At 42.1% G+C, this 26,352-nt stretch overlaps 4 protein-coding genes across 7 annotated transcripts; 1 reads left to right on the top strand and 3 right to left on the bottom strand.

Annotated features, from left to right (window-relative positions):
* Nucleotides 1-4,277: 4,277 nt before the first annotated feature.
* Nucleotides 4,278-7,069, bottom strand: LOC120668751 (protein RER1A-like). Its single transcript, XM_039948532.1, has 3 exons — nt 6,605-7,069; nt 5,184-5,364; nt 4,278-4,725 (listed from the first exon to the last, which is right to left on the bottom strand). The coding sequence occupies exons 1-3, from the start codon at nt 6,946-6,948 to the stop codon at nt 4,678-4,680; spliced, it is 573 nt and encodes a 190-aa protein (XP_039804466.1). The 5' UTR covers nt 6,949-7,069; the 3' UTR covers nt 4,278-4,677.
* Nucleotides 7,070-7,325: 256 nt separating this feature from the next.
* LOC120668750 (type 2 DNA topoisomerase 6 subunit B-like) lies at nt 7,326-14,995 on the bottom strand. 3 transcript variants are annotated; one of them, XM_039948531.1, is made up of 12 exons: nt 14,656-14,995; nt 14,454-14,565; nt 14,269-14,352; nt 13,761-13,787; nt 12,985-13,093; nt 12,824-12,905; nt 11,829-11,849; nt 10,424-10,617; nt 9,499-9,640; nt 8,990-9,183; nt 8,726-8,849; nt 7,340-7,920 (listed from the first exon to the last, which is right to left on the bottom strand). In XM_039948531.1, the coding sequence occupies exons 1-12, from the start codon at nt 14,704-14,706 to the stop codon at nt 7,642-7,644; spliced, it is 1,419 nt and encodes a 472-aa protein (XP_039804465.1). In that variant the 5' UTR covers nt 14,707-14,995; the 3' UTR covers nt 7,340-7,641. The 3 variants fall into 3 exon arrangements, with proteins under 3 accessions (XP_039804464.1, XP_039804465.1, XP_039804462.1); XM_039948530.1 differs by lacking the exon at nt 12,824-12,905 and having other exon boundaries at nt 7,326-7,920; nt 9,520-9,640; nt 12,985-13,049; XM_039948528.1 differs by lacking the exon at nt 12,824-12,905 and having other exon boundaries at nt 12,985-13,049.
* Nucleotides 14,996-15,122: 127 nt separating this feature from the next.
* On the top strand, nt 15,123-19,263 carry LOC120668747 (probable isoprenylcysteine alpha-carbonyl methylesterase ICMEL1). Of its 2 annotated transcripts, XM_039948523.1 has the most exons (12): nt 15,123-15,665; nt 16,314-16,390; nt 16,537-16,606; nt 16,684-16,764; nt 16,863-16,937; nt 17,021-17,122; nt 17,412-17,552; nt 18,123-18,188; nt 18,272-18,415; nt 18,511-18,601; nt 18,798-18,944; nt 19,024-19,263. In XM_039948523.1, the coding sequence occupies exons 1-12, from the start codon at nt 15,139-15,141 to the stop codon at nt 19,159-19,161; spliced, it is 1,659 nt and encodes a 552-aa protein (XP_039804457.1). In that variant the 5' UTR covers nt 15,123-15,138; the 3' UTR covers nt 19,162-19,263. The 2 variants fall into 2 exon arrangements, with proteins under 2 accessions (XP_039804457.1, XP_039804458.1); XM_039948524.1 differs by having other exon boundaries at nt 15,129-15,665; nt 18,798-19,263.
* A 15-nt stretch (nt 19,264-19,278) lies between these two features.
* Nucleotides 19,279-24,626, bottom strand: LOC120668746 (mitogen-activated protein kinase 12-like). The gene is made up of 11 exons (XM_039948522.1): nt 24,315-24,626; nt 23,030-23,438; nt 22,756-22,883; nt 22,610-22,669; nt 21,708-21,857; nt 21,313-21,468; nt 21,057-21,194; nt 20,899-20,972; nt 20,360-20,461; nt 20,049-20,268; nt 19,279-19,828 (listed from the first exon to the last, which is right to left on the bottom strand). Exons 1-11 carry the CDS (start codon nt 24,525-24,527, stop codon nt 19,754-19,756), a joined length of 1,725 nt encoding a protein of 574 aa, XP_039804456.1. The 5' UTR covers nt 24,528-24,626; the 3' UTR covers nt 19,279-19,753.
* Between the last annotated feature and the right edge of the window lie 1,726 nt (nt 24,627-26,352).

Here is a 26,352-nt window from a genome sequence, read left to right as displayed (position 1 = left end):
GGGCTTGGCCCATTTATTCTAAAGCATTAAAAGAATTTAAAGCCCACTATTAATGCTAGGGAATCAATGTTTAATTCCGTACCGGGAATTGAGGAGGATCTCAACCGACTTAAAAGGTGGACTTCTTGTACACCACTTGTGAAGCCGGTAAGAGGAGGACGGTGAACCACACGCGCGCGCTCGCTCGCCTCGCCGGGCCGGGCCGGGGCGGGGCGGGGCGCGGCGCGGCGCGGCGCGGCGTGATGTGACAATTAATCGTGCGATTAAACGTGCAATTAAATCTGTAATTAATGGCCATAACCGCATCACCTAAATGACTCTGATGGTGTCCAGGTTCAACGAACCTGAGCACCTGAGTCACTATATAAGGAGTGCCATTCCCCTCATCCGTGAGCAGGCCTCCGAAACCTTGCTCGCCTTGAGATCCTGCACGGGATAGGCGGGCAATCAGGTTTTTGGGTAACGCTTTAGCGTGACTGCTCAAAAATACTAAGGCTTTGCCCGATTGTACGACTACTTCCTGGTGGACGAGCCGAACGACTACGTCGACTACATCTTGGTGACCGCTCGTGGGACTGCACTGCGAACTTCTTCCTGCACCGATTTAGTTCGACTACTTCGACTGAGGCCAACCGAGTAGATGTCTACTCCAGTTGGTAACAGCGCAGCCAATGCCTCCGGCAACGGCCCCGCTTTAGGGTACTCCCTGAAACTTTGGTTATTTATATTGTTTATGCTTATATGTGTGATAAGTATAAACATGTTCATATGTTTTATTTTACTCCTTAAAGTCATAGAAATATTGCTAGTTTATACATTTAATTTTGGAATTAAAATATACCGAAAATTGCCTAGTTTTCTAACAGTCTCCACGACGCGAGACAGGGTTCTCGACATAGAAAGAAATGGATCGTTTTTTTTGTTCATTCATTCGAATTTGAATGAACAAAAAAAACGGAAGCATAAAAAATGCTGACTGGAAGACTGTCTCTCCTGAGTCGTCTCAACATAGCCGGTCCCAAGCCCGGGTAAAGGATGAGGGTTGCGTTAGGTTTTGGCAAACCAGCATAAAAAATACCACTCTAATGGATTTGAAACCCACAAGAAACTCGTTGGGGCGTAACCCTCTTAGCGACGCGCTACATCGGAACCCAGGTGTGGTGATAAATGGGCAAGGGCCGGGTCGCCATCCCCCCAAGGGCGCATCGTATCATGACCTGGGTACGATGATAAGTGAGTAAGGGTCGGGTCGTCACCTGAATGGCGCGCTACATCTACGCCCGGGTGTAGTGAAAAATGAGTAAGGGTCTTCGCACTTTCCTCGACGGGTGCGAAGGGTAAGGAAGCTAGCCGAGCCAACTAGGATTCGTATAGGTAGCTGGAACGTAGGGTCCCTAACGGGTAAGTTGCGAGAGCTAGTTGACGTAGCAATTAGGAGGCATGTAAATATTCTATGCGTTCAGGAGACTAAATGGAAGGGCCAGAAGGCGAAGGAGGTTGAGGATACTGGCTTCAAGCTTTGGTACACGGGAGCAACTCCGGGTAGGAATGGTGTAGGCATCTTGATTGATAGGAGCCTTAAGGATGGAGTCGTAGAGGTTAGAAGGCAAGGCGACCGGATTATCCTAATCCGGTTGGTAGTTGGAGATTTGGTTTTGAATGTGATCAGTGCCTATGCCCCTCAGGTAGGCCTTAGTGAGAGCACCAAGATACAGTTCTGGGAAGATCTAGATAGCATGGTTAGTACCGTGCCTACCAGCGAGAAACTCTTCATAGGAGGAGATCTCAACGGCCATGTGGGTGCGACTAATGTAGGGTTCGAACGAGTGCACGGGGGTTTTTGGTATGGTAGCAGGAGTCAAGAGGGGGAGGATGTGTTGAACTTCGCGTTAGCCTACGACTTGTTGATAGCGAATACCGTGTTTAAGAAGAGGGAATCCCATCTTGTGACGTTTCGTAGTGGACAACACTCGAGTCAGATCGACTTTATCCTTACTAGGAGGGAGGATAGACGTGATTGCTTAGATTGTAAGGTGATACCTGGGGAGTGTGTTGTCCCTCAACACAAGCTTGTGGTGGCGGACTTTCGTCTTCGGGTACGTGTCCACCGGGACAAATGTGCCAAGATTGCGAGAACAAAGTGGTGGAAGCTTAGAGGGGAAGCGGCACAAGCGTTTAAAGAAAGGATGCTAGGTGAGGGGCCTTGGGAAGAAGGAGAAGACGCAGATGACATGTGGCTAAAGATGGCAACATGTGTTCGAAAGGTGGCCTCAGAGGTGTTTGGCGTGAGTAAGGGAGGCAAACAGGAGGGGAAAGACACCTGGTGGTGGAACGACGAGGTACAAATATCGAGGGCTATAAATTAGCGAAGAGGGTTGCAAAGCGAGCTGTGAGTGTAGCAAAGGGTAAGGCGTATGATGACCTGTATCAGCGACTAGGCACGAAAGAAGAGGAGAAGGACATTTATAGGATGGCTAGGATCCGCGAGCGGAAGACAAGAGACATCAACCAAATCAAATGCATTAAGGATGGGACAGATCGACTGCTAGTGAAGGATGATGAGATCATGGATAGATGGAGAGAGTACTTCGATAAGTTGTTTAATGGGGAGAGTGAGAGCCCTACCCTTGAGTTAGATGACTCTTTTGACGATACCAACAGACGTTTTGTGAGGAGAATTCAGGAGGTAGAGATCGGGGAGGCTTTGAAGAGGATGAAGAGAGGTAAAGCGATGGGCCCTGATGGTATTCTCATTGAGGTGTGGAGATGCCTAGGAGATAGAGCAATAGTATGGTTAACTAAGCTTTTTAATCTCATTTTTCGGTCAAACAAGATGCCGGAAGAATGGAGGAGAAGTATATTAGTACCTATCTTCAAAAACAAGGGCGATGTTCAAAGTTGTACTAACTACCGTGGGATTAAGCTGATGAGCCATACGATGAAGCTTTGGGAGAGGGTTATCGAGCATCGCCTAAGAAGAGTGACAAGTGTGACCCAAAACCAATTTGGGTTCATGCCTGGAAGGTCAACCATGGAGGCGATTTTCTTAATACGACAATTGATGGAGAGATATAGGGAGCAGAAGAAGGACTTGCACATGGTCTTCATTGACCTTGAGAAGGCATATGACAAAGTACCGAGAAATGTCATGTGGTGGGCTTTGGAGAAGCACAAAGTCCCAACTAAGTACATTACCCTCATTAAGGATATGTACAAGGATGCGACGACGTTTGTCCGGACATGTGATGGCAACACCACTGACTTTTCTATTAACATAGGCCTACACCAGGGGTCAGCATTGAGCCCTTATTTATTTGCTTTAGTGATGGATGAGATCACAAGGGATATACAAGGTGAGATTACTTAGTGTATGCTCTTTGCTGATGATGTGGTGCTAGTTGACGAGAGTAAGTCAGGGGTTAATAGGAAGTTAGAGCTGTGGAGACGCACGTTAGAGTCGAAAGGGTTCAGACTTAGTAGAACCAAGACCGAGTACATGATGTGCGATTTCAGCGCGACTAGGCATGAGGGGGGAGACGTTAGTCTAGATGGGCAAGTGGTGGTCCAGAAGGATACTTTTCGGTATTTAGGATCGGTGCTACAAAAGGATGGCGACATTGATGAAGATGTTAGGCATAGAATTTCAGCTGACTGGTTCAAATGGCGGCAAACTTCTGGCATCCTTTGTGACAAGAGGGTGCCACAAAAGCTAAAAGGCAAATTCTATAGGACAGCAATTCGTCCGGCGATGTTATACGGTGCTGAATGTTGGCCTACAAAAAAGCAACATGTGCAACAACTGAGTGTAGCAGAGATGCGTATGTTGCGGTGGTTTTGCGGGCACACAAGGAGGGATAGAGTCCGGAACGAAGTTATTCGGGATAGGGTCGGGGTGGCACCAATTGAGGAGAAACTTACTCAGCATCGGCTGAGATGGTTTGGACATCTCCAACGAAGGCCTCCTGAGGCGCCGGTGCGTAATGGGATTCTTGAGCGGGTCGATAATGTAAAGAGGGGTAGAGGTAGACCTAAACTGACGTGGAATGAGTTGGTTAAGAGAGACCTTAAAGATTGAAATATCTCTAAAGAAATAGCTTTGGATAGGAGCGCTTGGAGACTAACTATCAATGTGCCTGAACCTTGAACTTATTTCTTTCGGGTTTCATCTCTAGCCTACTCCAACTTGCTTGGGAAAAAAAAGCTATATTGTTGTTGTATTCATTCGAATTTTCCAAACAATAAGCCATTATACTCAACACAAACCAGCTCCAACCAAATAAAAACAAGACCACAATATTACCACAAAATTGTAGTACAACAGAAGTAAAAAGTGATCAACTATCTATGTCAAGTCATTGTCCTCTCGGTTTTCACCTGCATAGTTGCATTGCAGTTGCACCGATTCAACAGGTGCGTAACTTGTCCACAAAAGTGCAGTACAACAGATGAACTGGAGAGTAATCTACTAGCTATGTCCGAGCCATTGTACACAAACTACCGATATGCAAGAAACAAGAATCATCAACCGATGCAAAAGTCTGCTTAGCTTCTCTCCACTAGCGAATACGGTGGGTGCATTCACTATCAGTAGCTGGTATTCAAAATAACACCATGCCAGCAGGATAGTTGCCTAAAGATGCACAGGCATTTGCTCTCCAGGTCCAAGACCATCAGTCTTCAGTCTTTAGATGCACTGGCTGCTGGGCCTTTCTTTATGTCATACCTCTGCATTCGAATCACAAGCAGAGTTTAGTAAGCAACACATGATGAATTATCCACCAAACTGCGGATCAAATCTTTCAAATTTCAGTCAATTCTCGGAAGAATGTATTGCCCTGACATGATGTAAAACTGTTGAGCTCAAAATAGACTTGCCAATGCATGGTGGTGGGTCAATGTACTGTATAATACCAAGCAAATAACTGAATCAAAGTACTGTAACTTCCAAACTCTTAAGTTCCTTTATTTTGACGTCAGTAACTTAGAAAACAAACTAGGGACATAACACAAAGGCTCTAACTCAGTTCAGTTCCTGACACCATGCTAACAATGTGATTAGACCCAGACACAATCAACTGGCCACTGGGTATAATTAACTTTGAGAAACCTGCTACCAAGCATGATCTGTGTAACTTTTATGCAGCAAAAGTAGTAATGACAATTCAGCAACATAGAGGTCTCACCTGCTTTCCAAAGCTGAATGGCACATACTTGTACTTAATCATATGCACAATCTGTCGCTTCATTGTCAGGACAAAGAGCACAATCCAATAACAGAGGAGTATTGGCCAGAAGACAGGAACATCGAATACAGAGAAGAAGGTCATGATGAAAGCAATGAAAAATGCTTTCGTGATGGCATACCTGAAACAAGATTAGTTGGTTAAACATAGTTTCAGCAGTAATTTTCTACTAGAAAAAAGAGACCAAAAAGGGCAGAAATTTACTAGCCACTGAAACACCAAAGCTTGACTGAGTAGGCTAGGAACATGATGTTCCCAATGCAGTCTACAATTTTGAAAATAGAAAATTGTTCCCAGGAAATAGCAAATGATTTTCTAAATTCAGCTAGATAGGACCTAGAGGGCAGTGCCACAAAGGCAGTTCATTGGCTTAGACATTTATATTATCCACAAACTAGATGCCAGATGGAGATAGATTGGGCAATTTCATGTGAATCATAAAGAATGTAAATGATTGCTGGCAAAAAGGAAGAACATCACAATAACTTAAAATTTAAAAAGGAGTGACAATATATTGCACTGTAAAACTAGAGTATCAAAAGGCAAGCATTTACTGAAAAAGAATCAATTTACAAAAACAGAACAGTTCCATAAGGAAATGCAGCATGTTCTTAGACAAATGCATTGCAAAGACTCTGTACACCAGTAACTACTAAGAGATCTGATGGAATGATAAAAATAATGTAATATGTTATTTTGATAGAAATCAACTATTCATGGGCACCAGCTATGATATTCCCTGCCATCTATCTATTTATTGTTGTATCCCATGGTGCACACATAACATTTAAAATCAGTAAATAAAATTTAAACAGCTCCAAGCCTCCAATAGTACTAAGTAAAACTGTACCACCGAAGAGAAGGGATGCCAACACTTATTTTCCAGCAGCTAAATAAGTACTATTAAATAGACAACAACGATTTCAGATGCAGTGCACAGACCATGAGACACTGATTCATTAGGGAAGGTTGAGCTAAACAAGCCTAATGGTCCGAGCCAACTATAACGGTTCAATTGAAAACTGACACTAAATCAGCATATATGTATGATCCCTTCTACAAATTGAAATTGCATCTCCAGTTGGATAGTACTGAACACTACTAGTGAAGTACTATTACATCAGACACTTGATCATTTCAGATGCACTGCCCAATCTGTGAGAAACATTGGCTAGCTGATTGGCTGACGAATGGCGAATATTGAGTAGCCAGCATAGCTGGTTCGCTCGAAATCTAACACAAAATCAGCATGAATCTGTGACTGCCTTACAAAATTGGACCCCCTAGTTACAAGCAATCAGCTAGGCCTTTGGGGCTAAGTATAGGCCAAAATGAGCTAGGACAGAATCTAAGTCGCATACCAGAACTTGAACTCGGGAAGGCGGCGGATGAAGGGCTTGAACTCGTCGGAGCCGCGGGTGGGGAGCCCAGGCCCTGCGTCGAGCGCCTCGAGCTCCGGGTCGACCATGGGGGAGAGGAAGCCGATGAGGAGGTTGAGCAGGTAGATTCCCAGGCCGTAGGTGACCACGTAGAAGCCCCGCACGAAGTACACCCGCAGCGCGTACACCGCCGCGGCCACGAGCGTGCCCGCCCACCGCCCGGCCGTGTGCGGCGCCGCGCGGTCCAGGTAGTGCTGGAACGCCCGCGACGCCTCCGCGCCCCACCGCTCCGCCGTGCCGCCGGCGCCGACGGGAGTGGGCTCCATGGCCGCCGCTTCGGATCCCGGGGGCTCGGTTGGTCTGAGGGGCTAGGTTTCGTGCCTGGGGGCTCGGACGCTGGTGAATCGCAATCGCGAGCAGAGGAAGAGGATTCACGTGCCGTGAGTTCCGGAGCTCACGTGCTACAAAAGGCGTAAATATCAGGGAAGCATTTCTTCAGAGAAACTGTCGTATACCACTGCTCCTGCTTAGCAACATTTTTTTTTGTCTGTTTCGCAAAACAAAACAAAACACTTTTTCAGATATCTTCTCCTCTAATTCTAAATATATGAGATTTAAGACAAACAAATCAGTTCGTTTCGCTTAGGTGAAATAGCGTAGGCAACATTGCATGCTTATGCTTTTGGTCCTATGCCGTGACCAGGAAAATGAATGACCGAATTGTTGAATCTTGTGAAACATACAAGAAAATGTGGTTATTCAAAACAGAATCCAGAAAATTACTCTTAACAGCGAAGAGAGATTTTCATGATCCGTCTGTCCTAGTATCTCTACACGAGCATTTAGTTTAACTGGAACATAGAAATGCTCTAAATACCACAATTACATTTCCTCATTCTTGTATACATGAAGGAGCAGCGGCCGTTAAATTTTTGCTTAAACTGCCTCTAGTGTAGCCCAGCGGCCAGCGGGGGTACTGGAGTGTGGAGCACCACAACTACAAGACTGATGAGAGAATGCTAGAAATCGAAAATCGTATCTTCATCTCCATCTTCTTCGTCCAGCTTCTCACATTCGAACAGATAAGGTGCATTGTCGTCTACATTCTCCTTGGTGTCATTCAGCACTATGATATGGATCATCTTCTCACAGATTGAGGATTGAACTAGCCCTTCTGAGACGTCTTGATCTGAGCCTAGCCCAAGAAGCGTGACACATTCGTCTTGAAACTCTTTATCATTGGACGACAAGATCAGCCCGGCGATTGATTCTGCAAGGTCAGGAACATATTCACGTACCTGAAATGACAAAGAATATAATGTATTTAGTTTTAGTCGTAAGTACAATGCAACAAGAACAAATTCACCTAATAATTCTAATATCTAAGGCCCAAAGTTGCAAATGATTCAGCTCTGTACACATATTTAAGGCTATAACCAGTTGAAAACCAGCTGAAGTTCATGTGTCCTTGTGATAGAGAATACTCCAAGGGTGTAGTTGAGGTTAGGAAGCTGTAGCTTGTAACTCCATAATAAAGAGCTCAAGCCCAAAATGCACTGAATTGGGCACATATTTTTTTTGTAGATAAATGTAGCACAACAGTTTGGGAAAGTGAAAGCAATCACAATAAAGTTAGGAATCAATAGAGTACAAATATACCCTGATAAGTTTCAAAATCAAAATTCTTATTAATGACTATGACTTGCAAATGTATGCTCAACTGCTCAAGTTGTATATCCGAGCGTGTTTTTAGAAAAAACTGGCAACCCACACATGAGAAGGAATTATTCCTTTTTCCTTCTTGAGACCAGATTTCTACTTATTTTATCATGCTTATAGTAATTTCCATGATAACTTGAAACAAATGGTATAACATAGATATTTTGTTATTCTGGTTTCATGTTTAAGTAATTTCACTACCACATCTAGTAAATAGGAGGCCATTGCAGTGTACTTTGCATAGAATAAGAAATTTTGGTCTGAACCTATCTGGTGCAGTTTAGTCTTAGCTTCTATCCGACTAGCAACAAAATTTCTTCAATATAAAAGACATTCAAAAGCATATTGTATAATGTCAGTTAATGAAAAACATAAGGCGCATACCCTTTGACCATGACAACTGAGGAAGTCTCCTGCGTGATCTGCTTTCAAGTGAGATAATGCAGACTTGAGTGCCTTCCTTACAAGGTGTCTATCTTGTTGAGATCCCTGGCCTTCTTGCATAGCAGTGGCTAGATAAGTTAAAGGCAACCAGACAAAAATCCCACCCTTCCATATGTAAATTGAGGCTTTCAATAAAATAAGTGAAAGGAAAAAAAGTTGTAAATGTCCAAAGAGTATGCAGTGCAAAGAATGGAAAAAGGATATCATTCAAGGTAAGTGTGAATCGCAATGTCAACACGAGCAAATGGCATGTTATTCCACTCGAGAACAGTATTTCCTTCATCATCTATGAAACCTCCTTTTAACTTAAAGCCATAGCTTTGCCATTCTGTGCTCAGCAATACATCGAAAGAGGATTGTGATATAGGACAAGGTACAAAATCTTCAAAATACAAAACCTGCAATTATTCCAACCAACAGTGGCATAAACAATCAGCTTAGCTGAATCACGCATCATGCATTTTAACTTTTAATTCCTCTAATCTTACTGAACACAAGAAAGTATGCATCTCAAATGAGCTATTTTATTGATGGTATATTATGTCTAGAAGTAACAAGTCACATGAATGAGTAATTCTGTTGTCAACATAAAATCGGTGGCTTGGCATGGGAAAGTGTCTCCTGCAACCTGAATTTGGTCCCCAGGCATGGGGGTACAAGAAACACCCATTCATAGGGAAAAGACGTATAACTGAAAGCTCTGTGGAGCAAACCTGTGTGGACGAACAATTTACCGTCCAACAACATAAATCAGATGCAGTGCGTGCAATCACTATGACTACTTCAACATGTAGCCCTTTAGCTTTTCTTCTATCTACACTGTTTGCTGCTCCAGTTCCAATCTTAAGAAGATCTCTGAAGGAAGGAAGTAGAGTAAAACTTACTAATCGTGTTAAATATGGCAGCACAGCAAGCTGAGGATTTACAATGCCATAATTGGATGATACACATGTGTTTATTAGCATGCCAATAGCTTAATATAATGAAAACAGACCAGATAATATCAAGGTGTGGACATAGGAGCTAGCTTAGCACATGCATGCTGGAAAGATGGGCAATGAGGAGAAGGGGCAAATACTCATTATAGAATGGTCTGTTGCCTTTTGGCCACCGTACACATTTTTTCTCATGGTTTTCAGTTGTACTTGCTTTTCGACAAAAGGAACCTTTTTGGTCCATCAGTAACGCAAATTTTCAGTGTCTTCAAGATTTAAAAAAATATTGATGTCTTAAACCTTGATTGTGTCGATGCAAACATGCTATAATTAATGAGGGCAAAATATGCATTAGCAGTGGTTCTTCATTATTTTTCTCCTATATGGCTATCCCAACACAAGAAAGCATGACATTAATGAACATGAAGAAAGAAAAGAACTGTAGTAATTAAATTTATTTAACAATAAATGAAAAAAAATGAAGTTATCTTCTTAAGAAGGTTGATCAACAACATATTCCAGAAAACACCTAATAGAAACTCCAGCAATATCATTTAGCCTTCTAAATTGCAAGTTCAAGAAATAAGGTTGCCTTCAGGTAGTAGAAATATCTTGGAGCCCATATTAGCAATTTCAGTAAAATATTCTTAGCAACATATGAGAAAAATATGTAAGACAGTCATGATGGAATAGTTTTACTTACCTATTCAGTATGCATGTGTCACACTTATCACATGTGTTTCCATGGGAGAGTGCATAGTCTTTGAGGCCAGAAACTAGCCGGTCACTACTTGACGTCATAACAGAATGATGGACATCATCAGAATCTTGTAGTAGACAGACATTTCTTGATTCAGCATTGCCTATTTGCTCAACAAAGAGCTCACATGCTAAATTCTAAGTGCAAAATAAACAACCAAACAGTAACTTAAGTTATCATCCTAACAAAAAGGGAGGTAAATACAGAAAGATTTCTCCAATTACATGTACCCCTTACACTCAACAAGAAAAAAATGAAAATATGCCACAACCCATTCAAATTAAATTCCACCTGAAATGTACCATCACTGACTGCTGACATTGATAATCAGCTTTAGGCCTTTTATGTTTCTCGTTTCATTTAATCAGCTCAGGGACATATATAACCTATTAGTAGTTTGTTTCCCATATAGAACCTATATATGTACTTCGTTTTCTTTCCAAAGACATTATTAATAGTCAATTGAGGACCAATACCCTTCTGATTATCTGGGCATTGCCAAGATCAAACAAATGGTGTTGTTCTAAATGCATTCGTATTTTTTTCATATGTAGGAGGCTTCAAATGCTAGGCTCCAATTATTTTGTCATTGCAGCATACACCAAAAACACCAAATTTGGATATTGGTATTCATCAAACAGAGCTATACAAATACATCAATCTTTATACTTCATGTCCTATGGAGAAAGCATTAAACCCATAAAAAAAACATGTCAAGAGCTACGACAAATTAAGCACTACAATATGATAGGTATAATGAAACCAGTGCATCTGATCTTTAGAAGGTCTGGATGGCATTAAATTGAATTTACCATTATTTCAACTAATAAAAGGCCAAACAGGTGGACAAGAAGGAAACTCATGACTTAGCCCTTGAAACAAGAAAGGAAAACATGACATAATACACATCCATGAAACAACACTGTTTGAGTACAGTCACTCAGCAACTATGGCGCTGGGCATTTTGAAAAAAGAATGCATCGACTAAAGACTGAAGGGATTGAGGATAGGTAAAATTTGAGGTCACGTTTGAAAATGTGAAACAATTAAGCTGCAAAGGAGCATTGAAAATAAAGGGTGCAAAATACTTTTTTTTTTGAACTGTACAGCGGGGGAGACCCCCACTGTGGTAATATATTAAGATTAATAAAGATAAGTAAAAAACTGTACAAAGCATGGGGATGGCATGATCCCCATAAAAAAAAGGAACTTCAGATGCTACACATGGTAACTACTGTACAGAATTGACCCAGTTCAAAAGTCCTCTCTACTGTTATCTTTTAGTCTGTAGGGTGCAAAATACTTCACTTACAACTCGAGGAAAGATTAACAGTTCAGAAATACTTACTGGTGCTCTCAGGATGAGTATCTGCATAGGTTAATAAAGGAAACAATCAACTCATACAACATCGAAGACAACAGCAAAAAAGGGAAATGCTTAACAGTGCCAAGTTGACGCTGAATAATTCTACCACATTTGCAAATAACGTCTGTAGGTCTCTAACATAAGATCACTATCAGTATTCTAATACCAAAAGGTTGACAAATCAGAGTTACTGATAATATTTTCCTTGACTCCCCATGTCTGGGACAACTATTCATCGAGTAAAGGTTAAAAAGTGTAAAAGTAAATTAATTCATCATCTGCGATAATATACAACACTGTTCCTGGCTTCCTGGGTAGATGGAAAGAAGCATAAGGATATGTATGAAGAATTATTAACCAGGATTTGACATGGGCTTAATAAACTATTGCATATAACATCTATCTAGAGGCTAAAGGGACTATAGCAATCATGGAATCAAACAATTTGGATGGCATTGCCAATCTTCAAGTCAACCTAAACCTCCCTCTATCCACCATTCATTTTTGTAGTGGTCAATTTAGAAACAATAAGGAGCACTACTTTTTTTTCAGCTAGATGAAAGATAATGGAAACAAATTATCTTGTAGCTCATAACTAACATCTTGTATTTGAAAACTATGATCAATCTAATTTTCCATTTTCGGTGAATGTTAAAAGATGATTTTGTAATGATAAAACTTCATTTAGCCTTCGAACATGCAATTTTGAGTCAAAGTACTTTGGCAACTTATTGTATCAAAAAGATGAAACATAACGTGACACAGGTAATTGGCAAGCACATCCTGACAGAAGATAATTTTAAAATCAAGTTTCGATAGCTGGCATTAAAAAGGGCATACCCAGTGCCGTAGGCTTCCCGCACTGCGCGGGGTCTGGGGAAGGGTTGTTTTCGATAGCTGGCATTCAAAATTTTAAATATCCTGTTGGCTAAGGTTAAGCAGGTAAATAGATATGGCAAAAAAACGTTTACCAAGACAGACCTTATGGAAGAAACCAACCATAATATAAAATCATCAGCATCAGCTTCATTTGAGAGACAAAGGCAGACTTCGGTTCCACTATGTCAAGAAATGTATGTATGATTTAATCAACCACGGCATTCATATGGCAACATCAAACCAGCAAAAGATGGCCTACCTGAATGTTGCATGATTTTTGTATGTGGTAGCCAGCTTGGTGAATCTTGCACTTGATATCTCCTCCTGAAGATTAAAATGATAACGATAAATGGCTTCATCATTGATTCCTACAGAATGGGAAATAGGCAAGAAATCATCAATGGCACTCAACTCACAAAATCATTAATGAAACAAAAACAACCTTCTCTGGTATGTATCTATGTCTTTCCATAACAAATGCAACTGATGGATATTACAGTAGTGACTCATACAACCAAACAGAAAAAAAAAAGGTGTGTAAAGCATGTCTTTGAAATATATAAATAGATATAAGTAGGTAGCAGGAAATTTCGACATGATTTTCATTTGTGATGTTTAGGACAAGCAAATTAATTCATTTTTGAACTAGATAGCTTGTTGTAAACATCATAGATTTATGGGCGAAGGCAGTACATTGCAAAAAGGAGGAAAAAAAAACAGTACCAGAAAAGAGGAGCAACAACAGCTAAACTAGAGCGGGAAGCAAGAAAACATCATATTACAGAACATCATGGCAGGAGTTTGATAATCCTGTGCTATCTGTTTGTTATCATTGCTATCAAGTTATACAGTTTTTATCAGAAAAATTGTAAAGATATTGTGCAACCAATGCTCTCTCAAGAAGATGTCAGGAGGAACCAAACAATTTAGAATGACTAAAAGTCATGAACTCCTAGTAGAATACTTCATTTCAAGCAATAATCATGACACAAACAGAACATTGAATAATGTCATACATTGAAACAGAAAACATACCAGTAGTTGTGATTAGGAGAGTGCCATCTGCAAGTAAATAGAAACTATATAAGACAGAGGACAAACAGAAAATAAGAACTATTACATTCCTACTGTACAAACCAAATGAAGATCACAAGAAAGGCATCATATTGGGTACACAAGTAGTTGTCATCACGATGTTAGTAATCCATCTGAAGATTCACTTAAGACTATAACAGAGAAGGAAAACAGCAGTAAAGAATATTTGTCCACCCCCTTAGCATCATACCATCTTAGTTCCAGATGTATCAATATTATTATAAACAAATGCCAATGACATAATCGTTTCCACAATTCCACATATCTTATGCAGTCTCTATTCGCTAGCATGTATGCTGTAATTGAAATGTAGATTGAGAAGAAATCTTAACGGTGTTGTTGCTTACTAGAGTTTTTTTTAGGACACTAGAGATAATTTAGAGAACATCAGAACTGAATATTTTTTAGGCAATCTGCAAGAGCAGGTGGGCACGCATTGATTACGAACCCCATTTCTCCACGGGAGTCTCACGCGCCAGGACGTCGAGCTCCAGGAACTCCTCCAGTTTGCTCCCCACCCCAGTGTCCGAAACTGCAACAGCCAACAGGTCGCCAAATGTAAGCACTACCTAATTTACGCGCGCAACTCCTCACGTTGTAATCGGATTTGACGAAACGCCGAGCCTACATTACCGGATACACGCAGCAGCGAGGCGCTGGCGGCTTCGGCGGGGCGTTTGACAGAGACCGTGAGCCTGCACGGCGACTCGGACATCCGGCAGCGCTGCACTGCCGAGTATACCAACTGAAATGGAGGCGCACGAAAAATGAGTAGTGACTCGTGAGGAGGCGTTGTGCGGAATCGGGAGGGGTTTGGAAGGGGAGAGAAGCTTACGGAGCGGAGCAGCTTCCGGTGGGGAGAGGAGGCGGAAATGGAGGACGCCATGGTGAGGGAGGGAGAAATCCAGCGGCCTCAGCCGCAGTTCCCGAAGAGGAAGTCGCGGATCGCCCAGCCGGTCACCGGAGCTCCGCCGCCCTCAGACCGCCGTCGCGTCGCGCCGCGCCCCAGGACGGTCGAGAACCAAAATTGGAGACAAAGAGGGGGGTCTCTGCGCAAAAGTACGTTCCAGACGCGCCCGCAGACTCGATCTGGGCCGCGCAAATGGATCGGGCGGTTAACGCGAGCCGAAATTTGGAGGTGGAAACCAGAAATACGGCATGATACAAGGGCCCTCCTGAAAAAACACATCCCGCTGGTTGTGAACTTGATCGGAGCCGTACAGATGTCATCGTCATCAATCCGACGGCCACACGCAAATAACGACCAGGTCGACGGTAACAAAAGAGTTACTACAAGGTTTCTTTTCCTCTCAGAAAGATGATCTCCATGACATGTGGGCGCGGAGATGCAGGACCCACGTGTCAGGGTCCACCGCGCCGTCCGCCGGAGCACCGCCGCGCCGGAGCTGTCCTGCGCCTCCGTCCCTTCGCTCACGGAGAAGTCGCAGCTGGCCGCAGCACGGTTCTGTCTCGGTGGCCAGCGGAGCTGCTACCTGGCCAGAAGAGGCCGTTGCTTCCCCAGATTTTTACAAGTTCCGATCAGAATATTCGCGTCATGGAGAAGCCACCACCTCGGGAATATCGCGTCGCCGCGATGAAGGTGGAGCTCGCAGCGCGCACCTCCCAGACCGGCAAGACGGAGGATACTCCGCCACCGTCCCCGGCAGCCGTAGACGCACCATCCGCGGCGGAGGACGCGCCGCTCCTCCCAGACGGGGGCGTGCGGCGCCGGTCGGGGAGCGGGCGGTTCGCGCGCAGCGGCTCCTTCCGCCGCGAGGTCGGCCGCGCCGCCGCTGAGACCTTCCTCCTCACGAGGCTCACCTTGATCCTGCTCCGCTACCTCGGGTACATGTCGATTCCATTTCGATTTAGCTTCTGGCTGCTAGTTGCGATTTAGTTTGTTGTGCTACTTGCTTACGTATGCTATGTACTAGAGCCTCAACTTGGGCTTTGACACTTCCACCTGTGCTTCATTAGTCATTACTCTCCTGCTACACCTACGTGCCCAGTGACGTTTTATTGGAAAATTTATCTTTGGGTGTGTTTAGTTGGTGAAAAAGTTTGGGTTTTGGTACTGTAGCACATTTTGTTGTTATTTGATAATTAATGTCCAATCATGCACTAATTAGACTTAAAAGATTCATCTTGCATGAATTAGTTAACATGTGTAATTAGTTATTTTTTCCAACTACATTTAATGCTCCATGCATGTGTTCGAAGATTTGAAGTGACGGGTACTGTAGAAATTTTTTGGCAAACTAAACACCCCCTTCGCTTGAAAAGGAGTCTTCGTTGAAAAGGAAATGGAGAAATAGTTACGACCATGGATATAAGTGCTATTTACTAGACATGCTTGTTGCTAGCACATGATACAGCTGATACTAGCCTGCTAGTAAAAATGATTGGAATTATGGACACATGGGCAGATCGCCATTTATCAAACTGCAGGTTTTTGTTCACTTTTTTTTGTAATAACTTGTTAAATTTATGCAGGATAGGCTATAGATGGATCCGGCGGTTTCTAGCCCTCTGCTGTTATACTTTCCTGCTGATGCCAGGTTTTATTCAAGGTTTGTGTTACTAACTTTGCAATTGTTTTATTGGGCCACATATTAGGCTCTTTTTTATTCTTGAAATGGCCTGTGTGATATAGCTTATTGAACCCATACAATACAACTGTTCTGTCTTAATGAATTCTTGCTTTGCTCTACTCCAGTTGTATATTATTATTTCTTCTCTAACCAAGTTCATAGGAGTGTTGTATATGGAGACCAGCCAAGAAACAGGTAATTCGTTCAACTCTATGACTGTGTATGATGTAAATATGTCTGCTTGATGAATCATTTGGTAAGTTTTCTTGCAGATTGGACTTGTATATACCCACTAGTACGGCAGGGTTAAAGCCAGTTGTGGCATTTGTGACTGGTGGAGCATGGATCATAGGGTGAGTAGAAGTATGTACTCAACCATTTTTTTTATATTCTTGCTATTAAGGTAAAGTTTGTCTGTCTTGACTTTGCATATCAAAACATATATTTTCAGGTACAAAGGTTGGGGGGCCCTTTTAGGCAGACGCTTAGTAGAAAGGGGCATCATAGTTGCATGCATTGATTACAGGTACTCAGAATGCAATTCCAAGTATATAGAGCAGCATGATCATTCATACCATAGTTATGAGAGTGTAAATGTTTTGTTTGCAGAAACTTTCCTCAAGGGACCATTGGTGACATGGTAGAAGATGCTTCTCAAGGAATCTCTTTTGTCTGCAACAATATAGCAAGTTATGGAGGTGATCCTAACAGGTTTATAACTTGTTATGTTGTACATATTTTCAACCTTAGCTATTACAATCACTAAAGTTGTGGCATGCACATTTTCAAACTCAAAATAAGTGCCATTGAGGTAGACTATTGAAGGCACACTTTGTTTGCCCATTCATCTTTTCTAGATGATTGGCCTTATGTTCTTTCCAATAATAACTATCATCCCTAAAACAGCATGCGCGGAACGAAGAAATATAGACCCCTGTCCTAAGATGGCATGTTTAAAGTACTTTTGTTCTTACATATTCTATGCACATCATTCATACAGGATTTATCTTGTTGGACAATCAGCTGGTGCACATATTGCTGCATGTGCCCTCTTAAACCAGGCCATTAGCGAATGCGGTGAAGGAGATTCTTCGTCTTGGAGTGTTTCTCAAATAAAAGCTTACTTTGGCATTTCTGGCGGGTAAATTATTCACGTCGCTCTAGATAGTATATATAGCTTACGAAGAAACTATATGTTTACCTGTGAGAATGTTTGCATTATTGACAGTACTTCTCCAAATTTGAGCAACCCTGCCAATAAAGTAGACATCTGGCTGCATTCTGTTGTAGTTTACTGCCAAATGGAGAAGGAATATTATTGCTCCAGATTCAGTAGATGAGATTTATCATTCAATAGTCAGTGGGATGAAAAATAACAATATGTTCGTGCTGAGTTTCAAAAGAATGTAAATTATGGACCTCTTTAGTACTTACATGAACACTTAATTGTGTAGCTTTTGTCAGATTCGGTAGAAACGAAGAAATAAAGAAGTTCCTACTGAATCTGACAAGAGCTACACAGTTAAGTGTCATGTACAAGCCTATACAGCTCTCCTGCATATGATACGCAGCTCTCCTGCGTATTCAAGAAAAAAGATTCGGTAGGAACAGTGTCATGTACATGCCTATACAGACAGTTTACAGTGTTAGAAACCCTTTTTTTGGAACATGGGTGGATTAGGCTTGATTTTTTTGTGAATGATCTCTGCAGGTACAATCTCCTTAATTTGGTTGATCATTTCCATAGGCGTGGCCTTTACCGATCCATCTTTCTCAGGTTTATGTTACTATTCATTAGTGTCTTTTTATAAATTTATGATCCTGTTGGCGTATTATGACACGTTTGATCATATTTTCCAGTATTATGGAAGGTGAAGAGTCACTCCAGAAATTCTCTCCACAAGTGATGATTAAGGAGTCATCTGCTAGATCTGCAGTTTCTTTGTTGCCCCATATTATCCTTTTCCACGGAACAAGTGACTATTCAATACCATCAGCTGAAAGGTGCGTCAAATTACAATACTTGAACATAGGGCACATGGTATAGTCACTTTATAGAAATGTTCTATATATAATGATGATCAATCAAAAAAATGCAGCCAAGCATTCGCTGATGCTTTACAACAGCATGGTGCAAAAGCAGATATATTCTTGTATGAAGGAAAGACACATACTGATTTATTCATTCAGGTAGTCATTGTGTCACGCTTTTCAGATCTGCTTTATTTTCTGGTTCAGTAATAGCGAAATTGCTGTTTGATTTCGTGGAAACTGAAAAGTTGTGATCTCCGTTCAGTGGGAGGATGACCCAAGAGACTATGAATACATCAATACTAAATGTTAAGCATAGAAAAGTGCTTTTCAATGATGAATGTCGTGTTGGCAGGATCCTCTTCGTGGTGGTAGAGATAAAATGCTCGAAGAGATCGCCAGTGTGATACACAGCGAAGATCCAGATGTATCTGCCGACCACCTCGTCGTTCCTGTTGCACGGCGTCTTGTACCTGAATTCATGTTGAAGCTCGCTGGGAGAGTAAGCCCTTTCTGAAGATGGTGGTGGTTAGTGATTGCAGCAAGAACCAGACATAACTGTAAAGATTATTGTACATTAGGGGGAAGCAGCCTGGCGCCAATTGGGTCCTAAGTACCATCCCAACTCCCAAGCCCTACTCACGTTGGGAAGCTACAGACCTGCTGTGATCAGGACGTGTGTCAATTGTTTGGTGCTGGTCGCGCATACGGCATACTAACGATATTTCCTGTGACATTTGACATTGTTGTATTGTATTTGTAACTCTCCATGGCTTATTAAGCTCTTGAAGCTGGGCGTGCAAAATGTTGTATGTCACTCAGTTCGTGTACTCATGTTTAGCAGAATAACCAATTTGGTCCATGAAGGCATAAATATTGTAGCAGCATACTTCTTGACCTTGTTCTTGTGTGTTGAAAGGCAAAGCGTACATACAGAGATAAAGGGAAAGAAAATGATACGCTGCTGACAATTCATATGGCAGAGCCATTGTAAAACTCCAGACTCCGTTGGAAAAGAAATATCCTCATGGTGAGTCAGCTGACCACGATTCATTGTTCATTAGATTTCCAATTCCACCATGGGCCTAACTAGTGTTACATCGCAGGGATTCTTCATGTATCCATGCAGGGCCCATGCTGGTACAAACAGGGTGAAAAATGCCCCTGCGTCTTCCTCGTAACGCCCAAACTCCAGATTTTCAATGCAGTGTTTTGCTTTCCCTGGCTGTCTTCTATATGGTCGGCATACAGTTTACCTGACAGAACAGAAATCTTGCAACGAGATTGTTGTCACCCCACGGTCAATGGAGCCTAGGAGTGCATCCTAGAGACCTTTTCAGACAATCCATCGACAACACCTTCCATTTCCTCTGGGATTTCATCATCCTAATATAGACACCAAACATCAATGATGGAGCCACTACCTAATCTCTAATAAAGTGAACAAAAGAAAGGTGCAACTTGCATGCAATGAATCAATTGAACATGCTCTTTTTACGCATCCTTCCTTGATATTGACAGTGCGCATACCATTTTTAAATAGATGTTGACAGTGCACAAGTTTGGCACCTTGCCAACAGAAGAATTCAGGTAGTTCAGCATTTACCTCTGGGTGTTTATCTGCAACGACGACACACTTGGAAGCACTAATGCTTGCACTCTTCAGGTAGCTTCGGGAGCTTAAGCTTGTGGATTTCGAGCCATCCTGGCCGACATCTTCTGACCTTGTAGGGCTCACAGTAGTGTGGGCAACAGAATCTGCACTTCTCTCCTGATCACCAATATGTTGTTCATTATTACCATCCTTCGACGCAGCCACTCTTTCCCTGTCATGCGTAAAGCCATGCAAGATTTAGCACAACTGAGACCAAAGCAAGAGCTTCTGTACTTCTGAATCCTAACCACCATGCTATATACCTTGGTAAAGAAGCATGCTTTCTCTGCAGTGGAGAACCTCTTTCACCTTTGCTGTAATGCTCCTCAAGGTGTGCAAACTGCCGTTTGAAGCGGTCAACTCCACTGCAGTAAGATAGTAGTATTAGTAACCATACCCATCCTAATAGATAAAAGAAGAATAGTACTATAAAGAAGAGTAAGGTTAGATACATGCTTTATCAACTCCAGCTACTCCTTGCACCAGAATAAAAACAACATCCCACTCTTATATTGTTAAAATGGATCATTAGTGTTTCCTATCCAATTCTTGTACTTTTTCTGGTGGGTGGGTTGGGTGGGTGGGTGTGTTCCTGGAAACATGTGATCTAAAAGTGAAGAAGTCTAAATTAGGTCAGATTCAAGTAAACAGTCATACTGAAAGACAAGCAACTTGGCAAAGAATTTGTAGGTCGTAAGGAAAATACAAAATATAGTGTGGATTTTGTTCAATGTTGATCTTCACTATTCCCATGGTATGGCAGTAAAACCTTTTAGGAGGAAAAACTAATACAATACTGCACCTTGGGTAGAGGAAGCTAATTTGTTCTCCACCTTTCATGTACTCCTCCAGCATCTGTGGATGATATTCCAAAATCTGCTTGCAGTTCATAAAATAATCAATTCTCAAACAAAGTGAGTAATTTTGTTTACCCAAAAAGGAAAATCTATTGCTCCCTACCTCCCGGTAGATCAACTCTCTAACATCATCTTTTGCCAGCTTCCTTCTTTCAAATTCGAATTCAAGTTTTGAAATTGGTTGTCTTGAGGGCTCAAGTTCCACATTAGCAAGGCTTGCGAAGTATGGATTAGCCAGAGCCTGAAATAAGATTAGATAAATCAAAACAATAAATTGTATTGAAATATATGTGAGACATTTTTGTGGAAATTGTTAAGGCAGTTTCACCGAAGGAAAAGAAACTGTGCTCTGAGTTCACCTCTTCTGCTGAAGGCCGATCTTTAGGATCAAATGCAAGCAAACGCTCTAGCAGACGAAGAGCCAAAGGATCAGCATTTCGAAATTTCTGAGTAAACGGCACGGGATATTTTTTCCTCATGCAGCTCAAGTATCTCCTGGCCTTCTCATTTCGAATCTGCAAAGGTTGTAGAGAACAGTAAGGATGTTTTCTCATCTTCTGAAATCACAAAAGAAATAAATATATGGATCATTGAAGGAAATATTTCACAGACTTGCAATGGACCTTAGTACATTATATTAAGGTTATATTTTCACATATCCTTTATTTATCTTGTTAGAGAGCAATATAGCTACTAATGATATAAATTAGGAGGTTCGAGTAATAATGACACAGCAAGAATTGAGATGCAGTACCCGAGATAAGGTCTCGGATGATGGAGTTCCAAGAAGATCTGTGATGAGATCTAATTGGTGTACAACGTTCTTCCCAGGAAACAATGGCCTTCCAGTGAGAAGTTCAGCAAATATGCACCCAATACTCCAAATATCAATTGCAGGAGTGTACTGCATATAAATTAAAATTTTGTCAGAATATAGATGGCTGTAACATAAGGATTTTGCAGAAAGATTTGGGAACATAATCTTGTCTGAATAAATGGTGTGCCTCCAGATTTCAGAGAGTGTACTACAAGAACTGTGAGTTTTTTTCCCTCCAACACGCAGGAGAGCTGCTTATATATTAAGAGAGAAAGAATGGTCCAAGTACAAAAAAAATAGCATACCTCACCTTGGACCAGAGTGAGTAATGCAAAGAACTAGTAAAAGGCTATTACAGGAAAAATAAAAACACTCAGGACCAGAACTGTGAGTTTGAGATACTATTTATAAGCATATAAAGAAAATATTGTTTTAGGTGCAACAGTTGGACCAGGCTGGGCTAGCCATTTTGCAAAATTTGAAACATAAGCCCAACAGAAGAATTACTTTAGGCTGCAGAATTAGGCCTGAGCCTGGCAAGCCCAAGTATAAATTTTTCAGGCGCGCCAGATCACGTTTGTCAGGCTGGCAAATGAACCTGTCTATACTTGTTTTTCAAAAAAATAGATCGAATATTTCAATTGGTAAAATTTGCTGATTCAATATCTTTTCAGGGAATAAAAATTGGAACATCAATAAAAAATTCTTTAAAAAGGAAATATGATGTGCTACATGATTGACCACTTTGTGCATTTGAAATTTCAAGATACACATGCATATATAGTGCTCAAACAACATTAGTTTTGATTGCATGTAAGTTTAAGAGCTGAAGACATTACTTTGGAGAAAAAGGAACCACACAATTCAGGTGCCCGGTACCACCTTGTTGCCACATAATCCTTCAAATAGCAAAGCAGAACAAATCGCACATTAAAACAAGGACAGTAGAACATGAATACTTTCCATAAAATAACAAGAAACTTACCGTCCAAAATATAGCTGACGGGGCATCATTAAATGATGCACGGGCAAGTCCAAAGTCACAGATTTTCAGTTTGCAGTCCGAGTTAGCCAGTATATTCTTGGGCTTTAGATCACGATGAAATACGTTAGCTGCACCAATATAGACCAAAAGCACATTATTATAAAAATAAAATAGAGAGCCATGAGCGGATGAGCCCATGACACTTCGACAAATACATGAATTATTCGTGCATACTAGCTGGTATCATGTGACTGGTACTAGTTCATATACTTACCAGCATGTATGTACTTGAGAGCACGAAGAAGTTGGTACAGGAAAAACTGGTGATGCTCAGGGGTAAGGTCATCATTCGCCTTGATCACTTGATGGAGATCCGACTCCATGAGCTCAAACACAACATAGATATCTTGAAACTCCCTCCTAGAAGGAGGGAGCATGATGTGCTTGATCTCAACTATGTCAGGGTGACGAAGCAACTGAAGAAGCTTGATCTCTCGCAGTATGCGTGTGGCATCCGAGACATGCTCAAACACATCATTGATCTTCTTGATAGCAACCCGCTCACCTGTGCGGGTATCTACTGCTGCAGCAACTACTCCATAACTCCCTTTACCAATGACTTCTTGAATCTGGTACTGGCTTGCCTCTCCATATTCTGTGAAGAACTCCATTTCCACTGAGTTCTGCAAGATCAAAATTTCAAGAACATTTTGAAGTTAACAAGAGATATATGGAATATTGTGCATCATAGACTGGTTGATTACAAAATATACATACTGAAACAACCTAAGGTTAACTGAACAGTAGCATATCGGTGAAAGATATATGCCAGCAGATGAGCAGAGCAAATGACAAAGGCACAAAGCTGCTAATACGCATCTGGAGGTTTATAAAGCTATATGATCTTTTACCAGGTTCACGGCCAACCTACTAAAAATTGACTTATTCAGTAAAGGCAGGGTCAGGTAAATTCAGTAGGAACACATGCAAGGGCAAAGACCTTTTCTCATTGAGTCAGTCCTTAGCAGCAAATAGGCAAGGGAACAGGGAACTGGAGCTAGAGGCCCAGATCAAGTCAACATTAGAAGCCCAGTCAGATCATCGAAAACAAAAGTGGACAACTTGAAGAAGAGTTCCTCAGGATCACTACAACGCGAATGATGCAAGCAACTGCCGATAGCTAATTGAAGTTTGATGACGCAAAACAAGAACTAGAAGAGTACGAGCATAGAAACCAGAAGAATGTTACAGAAGAAGTGCTTGAATTGAACATTTCGTCCCGGTGAGAAATTGGACTGAAACCACCTCTTATTGCATCGACCAAACGATAAGCATGATTCAGATCAAAGACAGTAAGACACAAGCTTTGCCAGCACAGTTTCCGAATGCATATGCGGAAAGAAACACGGTACTTGGCAAGAAATTGTGTAAGTATGGAAGCAAGCGGCGGACATAAAAATCCAATCTTGGCGAGAAATTTCCCGTGACCGCGAATCAAGGATCACGAGAAAGCCACAGCAGCAAGCAAAGCAACTGAAGCGTGGCGCTGGGTTGCTCACCTTCTTGTGGCTCTCCACGGGCAGCGGCATCTTGCGCTTGGGCACGCGGATGGCGCGGAGGCCGACGAGATCCGGGTCCTCGATGACCTCGAGATCGGGCGAGCCTTCCTCCCCCTCGCCGGCGACGGACGACTGGTGGGAGTTGGAGGTGGAGCCGTTGCGGCGGTGGAACAAGCGGCGGAAGCCGTCGACGATCGTGCCCCCTCCGCCCATCCTCCTAGCCCTGCGCGCCCGACGGCATTGGCTGCCCGCCCACCCGCCTAGCTATGTACTGCCCGCCTCCAAGCTTCCTCCCACCCCCCCCCCCCCCCCCCCATCTTCCGCGGCTGCTGTCACTCGCTGCTCCGGACGCTTGCCCCCCGGCGTGCTGCTCCCGCTGAAGGGATGACGAAGTCGTCGGCTGGGGGATTGGATTGACGGATGCAGAACGGAATGGAAAGGAGACAGCGATGGGCTTGATGGCAAGGAGCAGGATCTTGGGCTTGTTCAGATGCATAAAAATGAATCTATAAAATACTGTAGTATTTTTATTTTTATTTAATAATTATTATTTCGTCATGGATTAATTAGGCTTAAAATATTCATCTCGCAAATTATAGACAAACTGTATAATTAGTTATTTTATTTAGCTATATTTAATACTTTATGCATGCGTTCAAAGATTTGATGTGATGGAGAATCTTGTAAAATTTTGAAATTTTGGCCGTGTTTAGTTGCCTCCTAAAATTTTTAAAAGGTCATCTTTCTACATTTGAAGTACTAAATATAGACTAATAACAAAATTAATTGCAGAACTCATCTGTAAATCGCGAGGCGAATCTAATGAGCCTAATTAATCCGTCATTAGAGGTTGTTTATTGTAGCATTACTGTAGCAATTTAGTGTCTAATTACGTCCTAATTATGTTCATTAGATTCGTCTCGCAATTTACAGGCAAATTGTGCAATACATTTTTTATTTCGTCTAGATTTAAATTTCCATGCAGATACCAGAAAAAAAAAATAGAATTTTGAATTTGGGAACTAAATACGGAAAAAACCCTTATACCAGTTGGGATTGGAGGACGACGGATTCTTTTTTTCCTTTTTATCCCCCTGATAATGTGCTGAGCGTTCAGACGGGGCCGTGGTGGTGGTTGATCCTGATCCTGATGGAGTACAAATCTGGAGCTAGAAAAGGCTGTCCCGGCCTGCCATTACCGGCAGCTGCAGGCTGCAGTGGGAATTAAAGAAAAAAAATCCTAGCAGTGGCAGTACACAAGCACCACTCAACTTGCTCTAGATCTTCTGCAGGTACATCCAGAGAGTCATGGACAATTGCTTGCAAGAGCAACCCTCGCATTACAGCTGTGTTCACGTTAGGTGCAACCGCGTTTCGTCGTGGCGGCTCTGCTCGGGCACGCCAACACGCTGATCGATCCATCAAAAACTGATCCATCAACTTGCACGGATGAACCAGACTGGAGCACGTGCGAGGAAACATTCTGTGAGCGTCTTTCATCGGTCGAGCTCGAGCTTGACCTGAACTGTCAGTTCCTACAACTTGCAGCTCGTGCGCCCCCTGCATCTTGAGGGTGAAACTTCCGTGGAGATGTACTACTACAGTATGTTGGGTTTGATTTTAAGGGGCCGTTTAGTTAAAAAAATTTCACCTCGAAATTTATGCATTCTCTTTGAACACATACATAGAGTACTAAATATAGTTAAATAACAAAATTAATTGTACAATTTAGATGTACATGACGAGACGAATCTTTTGAGCCTAATTAGTGCATAACTAGTCATAAGTGCTACAGTACCCCCACATGTACTAATGATGTGGTCAAAGGCCTAAAAAGATTCGTCTCGCGGTTTTCAAATGACTTCTGAAATTAGTTTTTTAATTAATGTCCGAAAAACCCTCCAGACTGATCAGCGGCCTGTGCATGTATGTTCTTGCCACGGCGGTGGCGAAGAAAGAGCACTGTGGAAGTGTGGTTGGAACCTGGAACGTGCACCAAATGATCCGCGCCTTTCCCTTGCGTTGCGTCACTCAGCGT

Source organism: Panicum virgatum, chromosome 4N (genome assembly GCF_016808335.1).
Source record: "Panicum virgatum strain AP13 chromosome 4N, P.virgatum_v5, whole genome shotgun sequence".
Taxonomy (NCBI): domain Eukaryota; kingdom Viridiplantae; phylum Streptophyta; class Magnoliopsida; order Poales; family Poaceae; genus Panicum; species Panicum virgatum.
The sequence above is the reverse complement of the archived record's forward strand: the minus strand, read 5'-3'. Positions and strand labels throughout refer to the sequence as shown.

Bases quoted from the DNA above. Each gene is read 5' to 3' on its own strand.
- LOC120668751 (XM_039948532.1), bottom strand. From the start codon at position 6,948: ATGGAGCCCACTCCCGTCGGCGCCGGCGGCACGGCGGAGCGGTGGGGC. The intron at 5,365-6,604 runs GTATGCGACTTA...ATCTTGTTTCAG, and splicing joins CTTCCCGAGTTCAAGTTCTG to GTATGCCATCACGAAAGCAT. The intron at 4,726-5,183 runs GTGAGACCTCTA...ATTCGAATGCAG, and splicing joins CATTCAGCTTTGGAAAGCAG to AGGTATGACATAAAGAAAGG.
- LOC120668750 (XM_039948531.1), bottom strand. From the start codon at position 14,706: ATGGCGTCCTCCATTTCCGCCTCCTCTCCCCACCGGAAGCTGCTCCGC. The intron at 8,850-8,989 runs ATATCCTTTTTC...TTATCTAGCCAC, and splicing joins ATTCACACTTACCTTGAATG to TGCTATGCAAGAAGGCCAGG. The intron at 7,921-8,725 runs GTATGCGCCTTA...TTGTCATTTCAG, and splicing joins TCAGTTGTCATGGTCAAAGG to GTACGTGAATATGTTCCTGA.
- LOC120668747 (XM_039948523.1), top strand. From the start codon at position 15,139: ATGATCTCCATGACATGTGGGCGCGGAGATGCAGGACCCACGTGTCAG. The intron at 16,765-16,862 runs GTGAGTAGAAGT...ATATATTTTCAG, and splicing joins GGTGGAGCATGGATCATAGG to GTACAAAGGTTGGGGGGCCC. The intron at 17,553-18,122 runs GTAAATTATTCA...TGATCTCTGCAG, and splicing joins TACTTTGGCATTTCTGGCGG to GTACAATCTCCTTAATTTGG.
- LOC120668746 (XM_039948522.1), bottom strand. From the start codon at position 24,527: ATGGGCGGAGGGGGCACGATCGTCGACGGCTTCCGCCGCTTGTTCCAC. The intron at 23,439-24,314 runs GTGAGCAACCCA...TTGATCTTGCAG, and splicing joins CCGTGGAGAGCCACAAGAAG to AACTCAGTGGAAATGGAGTT. The intron at 19,829-20,048 runs GTAAATGCTGAA...TGTCTATATTAG, and splicing joins TTGCAGATAAACACCCAGAG to GATGATGAAATCCCAGAGGA.